Source organism: Narcine bancroftii, chromosome 5 (genome assembly GCF_036971445.1).
Source record: "Narcine bancroftii isolate sNarBan1 chromosome 5, sNarBan1.hap1, whole genome shotgun sequence".
NCBI classification, from domain to species: Eukaryota; Metazoa; Chordata; class Chondrichthyes; order Torpediniformes; family Narcinidae; genus Narcine; species Narcine bancroftii.
The window spans coordinates 51,930,856-51,944,411 of NC_091473.1; the positions used below are offsets into that span (position 1 = coordinate 51,930,856).

General features: G+C 47.1%; 1 protein-coding gene across 11 annotated transcripts in view; it reads left to right on the forward strand.

Annotated features, from left to right (window-relative positions):
• LOC138763384 (uncharacterized) overlaps positions 1–13,556 on the forward strand; it is a 144,825-nt gene that overhangs the window by 121,129 nt on the left and 10,140 nt on the right. For 8 of the 11 annotated variants that reach the window (XM_069937441.1, XM_069937436.1, XM_069937438.1 and 5 more), the window contains 5 exons: positions 860–933; positions 4,639–4,758; positions 6,074–6,137; positions 7,082–7,116; positions 10,232–10,251. In XM_069937441.1, the coding sequence (XP_069793542.1) occupies positions 860–933; positions 4,639–4,758; positions 6,074–6,137; positions 7,082–7,116; positions 10,232–10,251 (313 nt within the window). Of the gene's footprint in view, positions 1–859; positions 934–4,638; positions 4,759–6,073; positions 6,191–7,081; positions 7,117–10,231; positions 10,252–13,556 lie in introns of those variants that run through there. The other 3 variants (XR_011357516.1, XM_069937445.1, XM_069937446.1) reach the window with 3 other exon arrangements.

A 13,556-nucleotide genomic window follows, 5' to 3' on the forward strand; every position in this document is an offset into this window, starting at 1 on the left:
AACCCAATTGTGCCGGTAGATGCATTGTTTCTCCATGCTCCTGCCCCACCAAACTGGTATCAGTTGACCTTGACTCCGTTTTGTCCCCCCTGGTTCAGACCTTCCCCACCTACATCTGTAATACTTTTCATGCCCTCCATCCCTTCAACAACTTAAAAAAGTGCGAGCACACACTCATGCACACACATGTGTGTGCACACGCACACACACACACACACTCTCTCTCTCTCTCTCTCTCTCTCTCTCTCTCTCTACAGTTTTGGTCTCAATGTCACACACTCCAACGTTGCTTTCTGTCTGCATTGGAACCGACCGTTACTCTCAGTCTTCCCCCTCTGGAGTTGCCTTGGTCTGTTTCTCTCATTGGTACAGCCTGACCTATATGGAAGGAGTTTCACCTTATGTTGAACACATGCTGTTTCTGCCTTGGGTGTGTGGAACAGGACTATGTGGGACCTTGTCCTGCACGGTTTGATGGAACCAATTTCTCCCATGATCCCAGGTCTGGGCTGAACCAAAGGAATGGAGATCGAAGGTACTTTCCTGCACTTCTGTGGTGGATCAGTGCAACACCCAAAGCTGACATTCCACAGAATTTCCCTCCATACACCTTTCATTTCCTGGGATAAATCCATTCCTGGGATGTTCTTGGCTGAGGGATGTCCTGTTCTGCTCCCACCCACTTATTTGGGGCAATCCTGAGGTTACCTTATGTCCAGTCTCCCCTCCACTCTCTAGGGATTGGCCTCCACCATAGAGTAGCCCGCCTCTCAAAGGTTTACCGCCCTTCCATTTTGTCGACAGTTTCTTTCTGGGACTTAGCTCAGCAGCTGAGGTTGTGTTTGTTGCTTTTCTGCAGGTCAGAAGCTGGACGGGGCTTTCTCTGCAAACAAACAGTGGATGCACCACAACAGAGGCCTCAAATACACACTGGTACTCCCACCTCCCCACCCTTTTCACATTGAGGTTGGTGGTGGGTGGGGTGGTCACACTATGGGAACAGTGGTACTGCGTGAGTTCTCTCATCATCCAAGAATTTATGATTTTAAAAATTGATTAGTGCATGTGTGTGGGGGTGCATTCTTGGAGGAAGAAGGTAGATTTTGCAGTGCAAAGTCGGTGCCTGAATGCTGTGGGAGCAGCAATGGCTGGCAGATTGCTGGGAGTTGGATTATTACCATCGGAAAGCCCACTCACAACAGAGGACTCGGCTCAGGATGACTGAGGGACGAGGGTTATCGATGGTTTCTCAGACTCCTGAGGCTGGAGGAGCATCGGGCTGTCCTGGAGGCAGACATCTTACCCTATGCTCAAGAACAGTGCTGCAGCTCTCATTGCACAGATCTTCCTGTGAAAACTCCCACCATACTCCCTTCCCTGCACTGCCCTTTAGCAAGACTGATTAATTGTGTGCTCTGCTGGTCGAAGGACAGTGTTTGCTATCAGCAGGTGCGATAATTACTGACTGCGCAGGGTTTTCATCATGGTGAGCTGCAGCTCTAAGATGGCGGTTCCTTGGACCTGTCCAGCCGTTACAGCTCCTGGAGGTGGGGCTCCCGCAAAGGCATCACTCTTCGGGCTACTGATTTTGGACGATGCCATCAATCTGGAAGGCAGTTTAAAAGCTCTGACTCAGAGTCTGGGTGGGAAGGAGGTGCTGTCATGCTGTCGTGGCAGATAAGGTCCACAGAAAGACATTGTTTTCCTGGCGGTCTACAAATGGCCCTGAGTTAGGGACTGACAGTGGGGGGAAGGGGTGGGCTCTTGATACTGGTGGAGCCAGTGATGGTCCCCATGCAGAAGGTGGTCTGATCCTCCCTCTATCCTCACATGGCCATTCTCTCTCACCTGCAAACTCTGGGTGAGGTGAAGTTGGAGATCACCCCGATGCTGCTTGAGCCTGCCATACCTGACTTTAAGTCTGTGTACGGATTTAAAAGACACACGCTGATGCAGTTGGCGAGGGGTGGAGATGCATTGGTTCTAGGTGGACATTGGAGGGAACAATTACCATGTGCTCTGAGTCGTGGGTTGTCAAGGTGCCAGGTATGTAAGGGGCATGGGCATATTCGGAGGGATTGCCCTAACTGGAGAGCTGCCAACTCCATCTCAGTAGTACAGGGGAGGGGGTGGGGGAACAGCTGTTCCTCCCCCCTGGAGAAGATGTCCCTCCTGTGGCGGGGCGATGGGGGAAGAGCGTGGGGAAGATAGTGAGGAGGTGTGGATTTCTGCTACTGACAGGAAAGCTCATAAGAAGACGAAACACATGCAGGTCCTCAGCGTAGCCGAGTGTTGGTGAAGAAGCTGAGGGAGATGGTGGGATCTTTTAACCTGGTTTATATCTGGTGGAATCATTTGGACATCTGTTCCTACTCAAGAGATCCAGAAGAACCCATGGATGGATGGATGGATGGGTTTTATGTTAGCCCAGAAGCTGTTCAGTGGATGGAAGCTCCCTTGACATTGGGTGAGCTGACCAGTGCCCTCCACCAGCTATGAAGAGCCAAGTCACCAGCAGGATTGGATGGGCTGACGGTGGAATTCCTCAGTGCCTTCTGGGACATCCTGGGCTTTGACAGTTCCAGAGTACAAGAGCATTGCCTGGGCAATGCCCAAGCACCTGGGCTCTGTACTGACTAGTCTTACACAGTCCCAGGTTGGTCCATTCAGGAGAATGCCCACCTCATCTGGGACCTGGTCCAATTGTCCATGAGGCTGGTCTGTCAGCTGCCTTTCTCTCTATCGACCAGGAAAAGGCATTCGACGGGATGCATGCATTAGGTCTGGGACCGACTTTTATGGCCCATGTCCTACAGTTGTATATAGTTTGTGTTTTGTCGTGTTCGTTGAAATAAATGTTTAGTTATTTAAAAAAAATGGAGCGGCGCAGAAATTTTGGTCTGCACTGCCGGGAAGACAGAGAAAGATTTAAATGGCTGAAATGGGATTTTAATGGAAAGGAAGTTTTGTGTGTGTAGCATGGGAGTACTCGGGCGGACTTGTTCAGAAAAATTCTGCTGCTTGTGAGTGAAGCTCTGCTGTTTCCATCTACGCAGTTCAATAAGCTGGCAGTTTGCCAGGGTGGATTTATTCCACTGTGGAACTATTAACTTTTGCCTAATTTGCTCACTTAAACTTTAACATCGGTGACTTCACTGCTTCACTAAATAGCTCGGTGGTTGGTAGTTGATGACTTTTTGACAAAGTCTGGGAGCCTCATTCTCACCTTTGAGGAGTTCAGGAGTCTTTAGTGAAGTTCATGAAGCATCCAGGGATTTGTGTTCATCATCCAGGAAAAGGACATACATCTCAGACTCTCGTTTCAATGTGGGGAACGCGGGATGGTGTGCTCTGACGAGGACCGAGTTAGCACAACTATGATCAACACAAGACTTGCCCTCTCCTGTAGTGGGCAATTGTTTTATACAGTGGTCTAACGTGTTTGTTTCTCGTATGCCAGGTGTATTCTGAAAGACCCGGGTCCTATAGGAGTCCTGCTGGGCCAATGACTTCAGGAACCCCTGTGGTCAGGGATTCTTTCGCATTACTGGAAGATGAGAATGCGGTCATGACACTTGTCCCCAGCCATCACCTTTGCATAATCCACAAATACAATGGTGATGGGGGGGGGGGGGGTGGGGGGGTGGGGGGAGGGGGAAGTGATTACAGCAAATGTGAAAATGAAAGGAAAATATATGATTTGCCTACAAATCACTAAGGCGGTGGGTCTAGTCATGAGTTGACTCAATTTATGGACTCACCAGACATCAGTTACTTCAGCAGCTTGGTTGAGATTCGATTTCACGGAGTTATGGAGTTTTTGAGGGTTTAGCCCCTACTCACGTGCTTGAAGGGGTTACTTCTCAAGTTCTGACTGCATTTCAGCTCCACGATCCTGATCTTTGGGCACCAGTTACAGAAGAGGATTGTCCTCATCATTCTGGTACTGGGCCTGGCCAAGATACATGGGTCCAGCCAGTGGGCAGTTAAGGGCTCAGCTTGGGCTGACTGCCTACCCCTCTTTTGAGAACACCTGTGTGCTTGTGTATCCCTGGAGAAGGAGCACTCAGTGCTCATAGGCAGTTTGTTGGGTCTCTGGGAACAGTTATTCCCCCCCACTCCCCACCTCACCCCACACAAAGGTTTGACAGTATCAATGGAGATAACTATGTTTCAATTTGTAACTTGTCTTTTGTGTGAATAGCCTGAATTGCAGATTAATGTAGGACGTGTAACTTTCGGATTAAGGATAAAGAGGCAGTATAGATTTGCTGCCAGAAAGGAAAATGAAAAAGGGCAGCAATGATGGTAACTGGGCTGGGAGTGGGGTGGGGGGGGGAGGGGGGCGGTGGGAAGGAGATGTTAATTGCCTGGGAAGATGTTATGCAGTTGGCCAGTTCAGCCCAGAGATGAGAAGAATGAGAGATCTCAGTTCCAATTCTCACAGGGTAGGTGCATGGATGAAAGTCACTCTGGCTTGTTTGCCTGGGACTTAGGGTCACTGACACAAAATAAGAACTAATTGTCTCAGGACTGAAGTAAAAATAACCTTCTTTGTCCACAGGAAAGTAAAAATGTATCCAACATGGAGTGGAGCAGCTTTTTAAGACATGATTTTGACAATTTTTTTTTGTTTAGAATTTGGGACAGTCATTCTTCTTGAATATTTATGAGGATAAATTGATTCAGAAAAGAAAATTGGCCAGGAAGCTTAAAAAAGTTCCCAAAGGGAGAATTAAGATCCCGCAATATTTTCAGGTGAGCTTGGAGAAGGGAATCAATTGCAATTATAGCGTGTGTGTGTGTGTGCGCGCGTGTGTGTGTGTGTGTGTGTGTGTGCGTGCGTGCGTGCGTGCGTGCATGCGTGCGTGCGCGCGCGCGCGCGCGTGCGTGCGTGTGTGTGTGTGTGTGTGTGTGTGTGTGTATCTTCACCACTGCTCTCTCCCACCTCAATCTCCTAGCAGTACAGTGATGATATTCACAGAATGTAGAATAGTACATTGTGCATCCCAAGAACAGCTCACATGTCCGTGCTGAACAGGATGCCCAATTGAAATTAAATCCTTGCTGCTTGCACATGATCCATATCCCTCCACCCCTGCATATTCAATTGTCTATATCAAAACTCTTAAACACCACTATTGTATCTGGTCTACCTTTACCCCGAGGGCCATCCCAGGCACTCACCACTCTGTGTTTAAAAAAAACTTGCCCTCACATCCTCTCTAAACATTTCCCTCCTCATCTTAAATGTGTTTCCTCTAAGATGAAATTTTTACCCCAGGGAAAGATTCTTCCTATCCACCCCATCATGATTTTATAAACCTCCAGCAGGTCTCCCCTCAGCCTCTGACACCCCAGATAAAACAACCCAAGATTGTCCATCCTCTCCCCATAACTCATCCCCTCTAATCCAGGCAACATCCTGGTAAACCTCTTCTGTCGCCCCCCCTTCCAAATCCTCCTGGAATGGGGTTGACCAAAAATGCATGACAAGGCTCCTAGTCACCTGGCAGTTCTGGCTGTGTTTGCGTGAGCAACTTACAGGTGCTCTGGTTTACTCCTATGTTCCAAAATGTACAACGCTTGTAGGTTCATTGGGTGTAATTGGGCAGCAGGGGTTTCAATGCCTGGTATCAGCATCTACCATGTGGTAAATAAAATTAAAAATTTAATGTTACCTTCTTTGATCCCAGGAGAATAATCCCAGCATCTCCCTGAAAATCTAGCCATTCCCACACACACTAATCCAGACAAGGTCATCAGCCTGAAATACGACTCCAAGGATCTCCATCATTTTCTGTATTTCTTGAATTTCTGCTTCACTTGGTTTGTTTCGAACATCAACTTGACCTTATTTCTGAAAGATGTTCATATCCTCAATCACCCCAGGTCCTGATATGTGACTGCCCTTGAGTGGGACGTTGGGTTCTCCAAAAGAGTTGGGGTGATGGTGTTGTGGGTACAATGTACCCCAGTGGGCTCCTTTGAAGGGAGGCTTCTGTTTCTCTCCTCAGTGTCCAGCCCCAGATCTCCCAGGATGACAAACCCATGGATCCCCTTCCTTCCCCAGGTGACCAAGAGAAAAGTCGCAAATGCAAATGAGCAGAGGACTCCACACAATGGCCAATCCTCCAGTGAGTGAGCCAAGCCAAGCACTAAGATCACCACTCACTATGCGCGCCCAGCTGTGAGTATATGCTAGCTGTGAGTGCACACCCAGCTGCGAGTGCACGCCTACCTATGAATCTACACCCAGCTATGAGTGCATGCCTACCTGTGACTCTGCACCCAGCTGTGAGTATGCACCCAGCTGCGAGTGCATGCCAACCTGTGAGTGCACACCCAGCCGTGAGTGCGCACCCAGTCATGAGTGGACATCCGTGAGTATGCACCCAGCTGTGAGTGAACGTCCAGTTTGAGTTTGCACCCAGCTGCGATTGTCTGCTCAGCATTGAGCAGAATGCAGAATCCAGAGGCTGTTTGGCACATCAACCCAGTGCTGGTCAAGGAGTGTTTGATATCAATATGCCACAAAATTACACGGTTAGCAACTGGGATTCGTATCCTGCACTATCTGTACATTTTCCCTGTGTCTACATGGGTTTTCCCTGGGGGCTCTGGTTTTCTCTTACTGCTCAAAAAAAAACCAGATAACAAGGTCAATTGGATGAAATTGGATGACACGGGCTCATGTCCCAAAAGGGCCTGTTGTCTCAATAAAAAGGGTTATATTGAGACCATTTCTGGACAGGTGAAAATGTAGATGTAATTTCACTCTGGTCTTACCCTAGGGGTACTGTATAGGATGGGGCGGTGCAAGGGAGCTTCATTCTAGCCCTACATTGGGGGGGGGGTGTGATGGGATAGTGTGGAGGAGCTTCACTATGAGTTTTTCTTCTCACACAGAACAGTACCCCATTGATTTCTATCCCCAACTAATGTTGTACTCACTGCACTGAGTCTGAACCCATACTGTCCCACCATTGGTGGGGACTGGGTAGAATGTGCTCACACAACCATTGATGTACCAGCCATGTTCACTCTTTGCAATCTCACACATGTAATTTCCTTTGCGCAGAGAAAGTGACTTCATCAGGGAATTCAGATAACGAGGTAAGATTCTGGGAAGTCAAGCGTGGAGGAAAATAAATGATTCTACTTGGTTCAATATCTCGCATATGCTGAGATAGAATTTACACTAAACAAACCCAGGTACAATGTAGAGGGAGCTTCACTCTGTGTCTGACCCTGGGAGAGTGTGATGGGATGGTACAGAGGGAGCTTAACCCTTTCTTTGACCCTGGAAGTACGTGATGGGTGGTTCAGAGGAAGCTTCACTCTTTGTCTGACCCTGGGATAGTGTGACAGGACAGTGCATAGGGAGTTTCACTCGACGTCTGAACTTAGGAGTGTGATGGGACAGAATGGAGGGAGCTTCACTCTGTGCCTGACCCTGGGAGTGTGAAGGTCCAGTCACTAATTATGTTTAAGAAGGAACTGAATTGATTTTTTTGACACAAAGGAATGAAGGAGAATGGGAAGGGCACTGGAATACAAGACATAGTATCACCATAATTGTAAAGAATGGTGAAGGGCTGAATGGCCTGCTCCTGATTCTGTTTCAGGATATCCGTTGTCGAATCTCTGGAGGGGTGATCCAGAAGGTGCAGGTGCATGGGATCCATGGGAGTTAATAGTTTGAATATGAAGTTAGCTGTTCCACAGAAGATGGAAGATGGTGGTGGAAGGGTGTTATTGGGGTTGTGGTCCTATGACCAGTAATGTTCTGCAGAGATTGGCGTAGGGATCCCTGTTTTTGATGTTCATAAATTACTTGGTTTGGTCAGTTTGCAGATGATGCAAAGATTGGTGGAGTTGTGGACATTCTAATGGTTGGAGAAATGGCAGATGGGGTTTAATGTAGACAAGTGTGAGATGTTGCACTTTGGGAGATCAAATGTTAGAGGAATGTATAATTAATGGGAGGACTCGTAAAATTATTGTTGTTGTGTGGAATCTGGGGGTCCAGGTCATTGAAAGTGGTCACATGAGTAGACAGAGTGGTAAAGAAGGTGTATTGTATGCTGGGTGTCACTGGGTGGGGCTTTGAGTGAAGAAGTTAGGAGGTCATGCTGTAATGATATAAAACTTTGGTTAGGTTGCACTTGGAGTCTTGTATGGAATTCTGGTCACTCCATTCCAGGAATGATGTGGAGGCTTTGGAGAGAGTGCAGGTTCACCAGGATGTCGCCTGGTTCAGAGGGTGGGCGTTATTGGGAGAATTTGGACAAACTTGGGTTGTTTTTCCTGGAATGTCAGAAGCTGAGGGGAGACCTGATAGAGATCCAAGAGCCATTGAAAGGGTGGACGGTCTTTTCCCCTGGGTAAAAATGTCACAAAGAACATAAGACGTAGACAAATACAGCATAGTAGAGGCCCTTCAACCCTTGATGTTGTGGTGACCCATATATTCCTTCATTTAATAAAAATGTTTGTCTAAGAGTGTCTTAAATTCCCCCAATGTATCAGCCTCCACCACCATACCCAGAAAGGCATTTCCAGCACCCACAACTCTCGACGTAAAAAAAACTTACCTCAGATGTCTCCCCTAAACATCCCTCCCTTAACATTATACATATGTCCTCTGGTGTTTGCTGATCCTGCTATAGGAAATATAATCTTATAGACCTCCATTGTCTCCTCTCGTCCTTCTACGCTCTAAAGAGAAAAGTCCCAGCTCTGTTAATCTTGCCTCATAAGACTTGTTTCCCAATCTAGGCAACATCCTGGCAAATCTCCTCTGTACCCTCTCCATAACTTCTACATCCTTCATATAATGAGGTGACCAATGATTTATAGAGTTGTAGCTCCTGAATTCAATCCCCCTATTAATGAAGCCCAGCATCCCATAGGTCTTCTTTACTATCCTATCAACCTGTGCGGTGACCTTGAGGGATGTATGGATTTGCACCCCAAGATCTCTCTCAAGTAACCATCCATTAACCCTGCATTCAGCCTTCTGGTTTGACCTTCCAAAATGCATCACCTCACATTTATTCAAATTGAATTCCATCTCCCATTTCTCTGCCCAACTCTGCATCCTGTCTATATCCTCTTTTAATCTTCAAAAACCTTCAGCTCCATCCACAACTCCTCCAATCTTCATGTCATCTACAAACCTCTGACCCATCTTTCTGCCTCCTCATCCAAGTCATTTATAAAAATCACAAAGAGCAGGGGTCCCAGAACAGATCCCTACGGCACTCCACTAGTCACTGACCTCCGGACAGAATACTTTCCTTCCACTACCACTCTCTGTTTTCTTCCTACAAGCCAATCATCACCTCATACACTAGAAGACATGTTTAAAGTGAGATGGCAAGTTTAAGGGAGATGTGTGAGTAAGGTTTTTGTACAGGGAGCTGTGGGTTCCTGGAATAGGGTGCCAGGCACAGTGGTAGAAGCAAATATATTAGCAGTGTTCACAAGGCTTCTAGATGTGGAGGTAGAAGGATTGTAGTTTAATTTGGGCATTGTGTTCAGCACAGACACATGGCCCATTCCTGTGCTACACTCTTCATGCTCCCTGGCATTTATAAGAATAAAAGATGATTGAAATTTGCAGATTTTGTACAGGACTGACCAAACGAGGGCGAGGGGTAGGCCGGGTTGTTACTCCAGACTGAGGAGCCTGGAGCTGGAATCACGTCTGATCTAATGCCCGCACTGGGAGCCTTTGTTTCCACTTATTGCCCCCTGAGCCATATCCAACCCACCCTGTACAACTCGTCTTTCCACACATGTTCAACCTCTCTCCTTTTCCTTTGTGTGACACCTGCCAATCATTTGCCTCTGCCTCTCCATCTGTCCATCATCCCTCCCCCCTCCCCGGTTCACCCATCTGCTACCGGCTCCTTTACCATCCCTTCCACCCTGTCCTTGTTGTATTGCCACCTCCCCTCTGCACACAGACTCAATGAAGGGTTGAGGCTCCAAATATCAACCATTTTTTCTCTCCCACGGATACTGCTCGATCTGCTGAGTGACTTCTGCTTACTCAAAATGGAGATGGTTTGATATTTAATGGAATGAGGGCACACTGTAGGACCAGGACCAGGACAGGGAACCAGAGATTGAAAAGTAACCAGAGGCTTGAAGGTTTGAGGGATGAATGGCTCACTTTTGCTGATGTCTCCTTCCATCCTAATGTTCCTTTCCCTCGCTACAGGTGAATCAGAACCTACGGAGGTGAGTGTATTCCAGAGCAGTGGAGACAGGAGAGGATAATGATGTTTATTGTCATACATGTTGTACAATTTACACATGCACTGAAATTCTTACTTGCTGCAGCTGAACGGTACCTGTAATGAAAATCTATAATGGTAATAGCTTTTACCACTGAGGGTGAGTGAGATACAAACCAGAGGACATGGGTTAAGGGTAAAAGGGCGAACATAAGGGGGATCTTCTCCACACAGAGTGGTGGGAGTGTGGAATGAGCTGCCAGCTGAAGTAATGAATGTGGGCTCAATTTTAACATTTAAGAAGAAAATTTGGGCAGGAACATGGATGGAAGAGGCATGGAGGGCTATGGACTAGGTGCAGGTCAGTGGGACTCTGCAGAATAATAATTTGGCACAGAGTGAAAGGGCCTGTTTCTGTGCTGTAATATTCTGTGGGTCTGTGATTCTAAAACAATTGAATTAATTAAAGGAGATAATGAACACATAACATAATTAATAAATATCCACAATATGAGTGACTTGCAATAGTGCAGGACAGTCCTTTTGTGTGTCGGAGCAGCCCCTGATTCATGTAACCAGGGGAGGCTCATGAGCCTGATAGCTGTTGGAAAGAAACTGTTCTTGAACCTAGAGGTGTTGGTCTTCTGGCTTCTGTACCTTCTCTGCCTGAAGGTAACAGTGAGAAGAGGTTGTGTCTAGGGTGATGGGAGTCTTTTATGATCTTGCCTGCTCTCTTGAGGCAGTCTCTCTTGAGATGTCTACAATGGATGGGAAGTCGAAGGCTGTGATGAACCTGGCTGTAGTTTTGAGCATAAAACAATCAAGCCACCCCCCCCCCCCCCATTCTCATCTTCTCCCCCTCTGGTTCCATTATCACTTCACCCACAGGATTCCTTCCCTCCTCTCCCCACACTTGAATTACCAAACCAGGCCAATGAAGAGCAAACCTTCCATTGGAGCACTTCAAGTTCAAGTTTGCTGTTGCATGTACCAAGATGCAGTGTTGGGGGTTGTTTTGTGATAGTGTCATACATAGTGTGACAAGTAAGACACAGTGCAGACATGCCAAGTTACAGAGAGAGATCAGATGAGCTGGACCAATGACAAAATTGTTTTATTTACGTGTAGATTGTTCAGGGGTTTGATAACGGTGGGAAAAAAACTGTCTTTGGTTCTGGAGGGTGCGTGATCTCACACTAATGAATATTCTCCCTGATGAGAGGGGGTGAAGAGACTGTGGCTGGGGTGGGGTGAATCTTGTAATATGCTGACTACCTTTCCAAAGCAGTGGGAGGTGTAGACAGAGTCAATGAGGGGAGGGGATGTGTGATGGAGGGGAGGGGGTGTGTGGTGGAGAGTGTTGTGGTTTTTGATGTCCAAAAATGAGCCAGGAAATGCAGAGAATTCTTCAGAAAAGTTTAAGCCTTTATTTGCAAGTCAAGGCTGAGACAAATCAAGGCCTGGACTCTGAAATGCCTGTTGCTATGAGACACTGCCCTTTTTTATACAGATTTTCAGTTACTTATCAATGTTCGACTTTGATTGATGATTTGTACCAATTAGCTCATTCTGTTCTGTTTCTCGATCATGGTACTCTTATCACTTCTCCTTGCGCTACACTTATCTTCTTGTAAGTGGCCTGTTTCAGAATAAATCACTCGCCTCTATGGTTCCCCCTACCTCGTCCTGTCTAACTTCTCCTATCTGATCTCCTGTTACTCCCCTGATCTCATTCTGATTGATTGCTTATTCTCCTGGTGCCTGTAACCACTGTTATTTTCTTAGATTTGAATGTATGACCTTGATGTTTTCTCTCTGGACTTGTGTTTTAAAGTTACTTTGGAGTCAGCAAATTCTACACATACTATAATCAGCCAACTTTTCTACATTCTGTGGCTGTCACTTAATTATATTTTCCATAAACAGTGTAGTTGAAGTACATCGTACTAATGAATATACAATGAATAGTACATAGGTGTGATAGTACAGATTCTATCACCAATGTGTATATGTACATATGTACATATATTCTCCCAGAATCACAGTGCGGCTTTCGCGCAAACAGAGGAACTACTGACATGGTCTTTGCCCTCAGACAGCTCCAAGAAAAGTGCAGAGAACAAAACAAAGGACTCTACATCACCTTTGTTGACCTCACCAAAGCCTTCGACTCCGTGAGCAGGAAAGGGCTTTGGCAAATACAAGAGCGCATTGGATGTCCCCCAATGTTCCTCAACATGATTATCCAACTGCACGAAAACCAACAAGGTCGGGTCAGATACAGCAATGAGCTCTCTGAACCCTTCTCCATTAACAATGGCGTGAAGCAAGGCTGTGTTCTCGCACCAACCCTCTTTTCAATCTTCTTCAGCATGATGCTGAACCAAGCCATGAAAGACCCCAACAATGAAGACGCTGTTTACATCCGGTACCGCACGGATGGCAGTCTCTTCAATCTGAGGCGCCTGCAAGCTCACACCAAGACACAAGAGAAACTTGTCCGTGAACTACTCTTTGCAGACGATGCCGCTTTAGTTGCCCATTCAGAGCCAGCTCTTCAGCGCTTAACGTCCTGCTTTGCGGAAACTGCCAAAATGTTTGGCCTGGAAGTCAGCCTGAAGAAAACTGAGGTCCTCCATCAGCCAGCTCCCCACCATGACTACCAGCCCCCCCACATCTCCATCGGGCACACAAAACTCAAAACGGTCAACCAGTTTACCTATCTCGGCTGCACCATTTCATCAGATGCAAGGATCGACAATGAGATAGACAACAGACTCGCCAAGACAAATAGCGCCTTTGGAAGACTACACAAAAGAGTCTGGAAAAACAACCAACTGAAAAACCTCACAAAGATAAGCGTATACAGAGCCGTTGTCATACCCACACTCCTGTTCGGCTCCGAATCATGGGTCCTCTACCGGCATCACCTACGGCTCCTAGAACGCTTCCACCAGCGTTGTCTCCGCTCCATCCTCAACATCCATTGGAGCGCTTTCATCCCTAACGTCAAAGTACTCGAGATGGCAGAGGTCGACAGCATTGAGTCCACGCTGCTGAAGATCTAGCTGCGCTGGGTGGGTCACGTCTCCAGAATGGAGGACCATCGCCTTCCCAAGATCGTGTTATATGGCGAGCTCTCCACTGGCCACCGTGACAGAGGTGCACCAAAGAAAAGGTACAAGGACTGCCTAAAGAAATCTCTTGGTGCCTGCCACATTGACCACCGCCAGTGGGCTGATATCGCCTCAAACCGTGCATCTTGGCGCCTCACAGTTTGGCGGGCAGCAACCTCCTTTGAAGAAGACC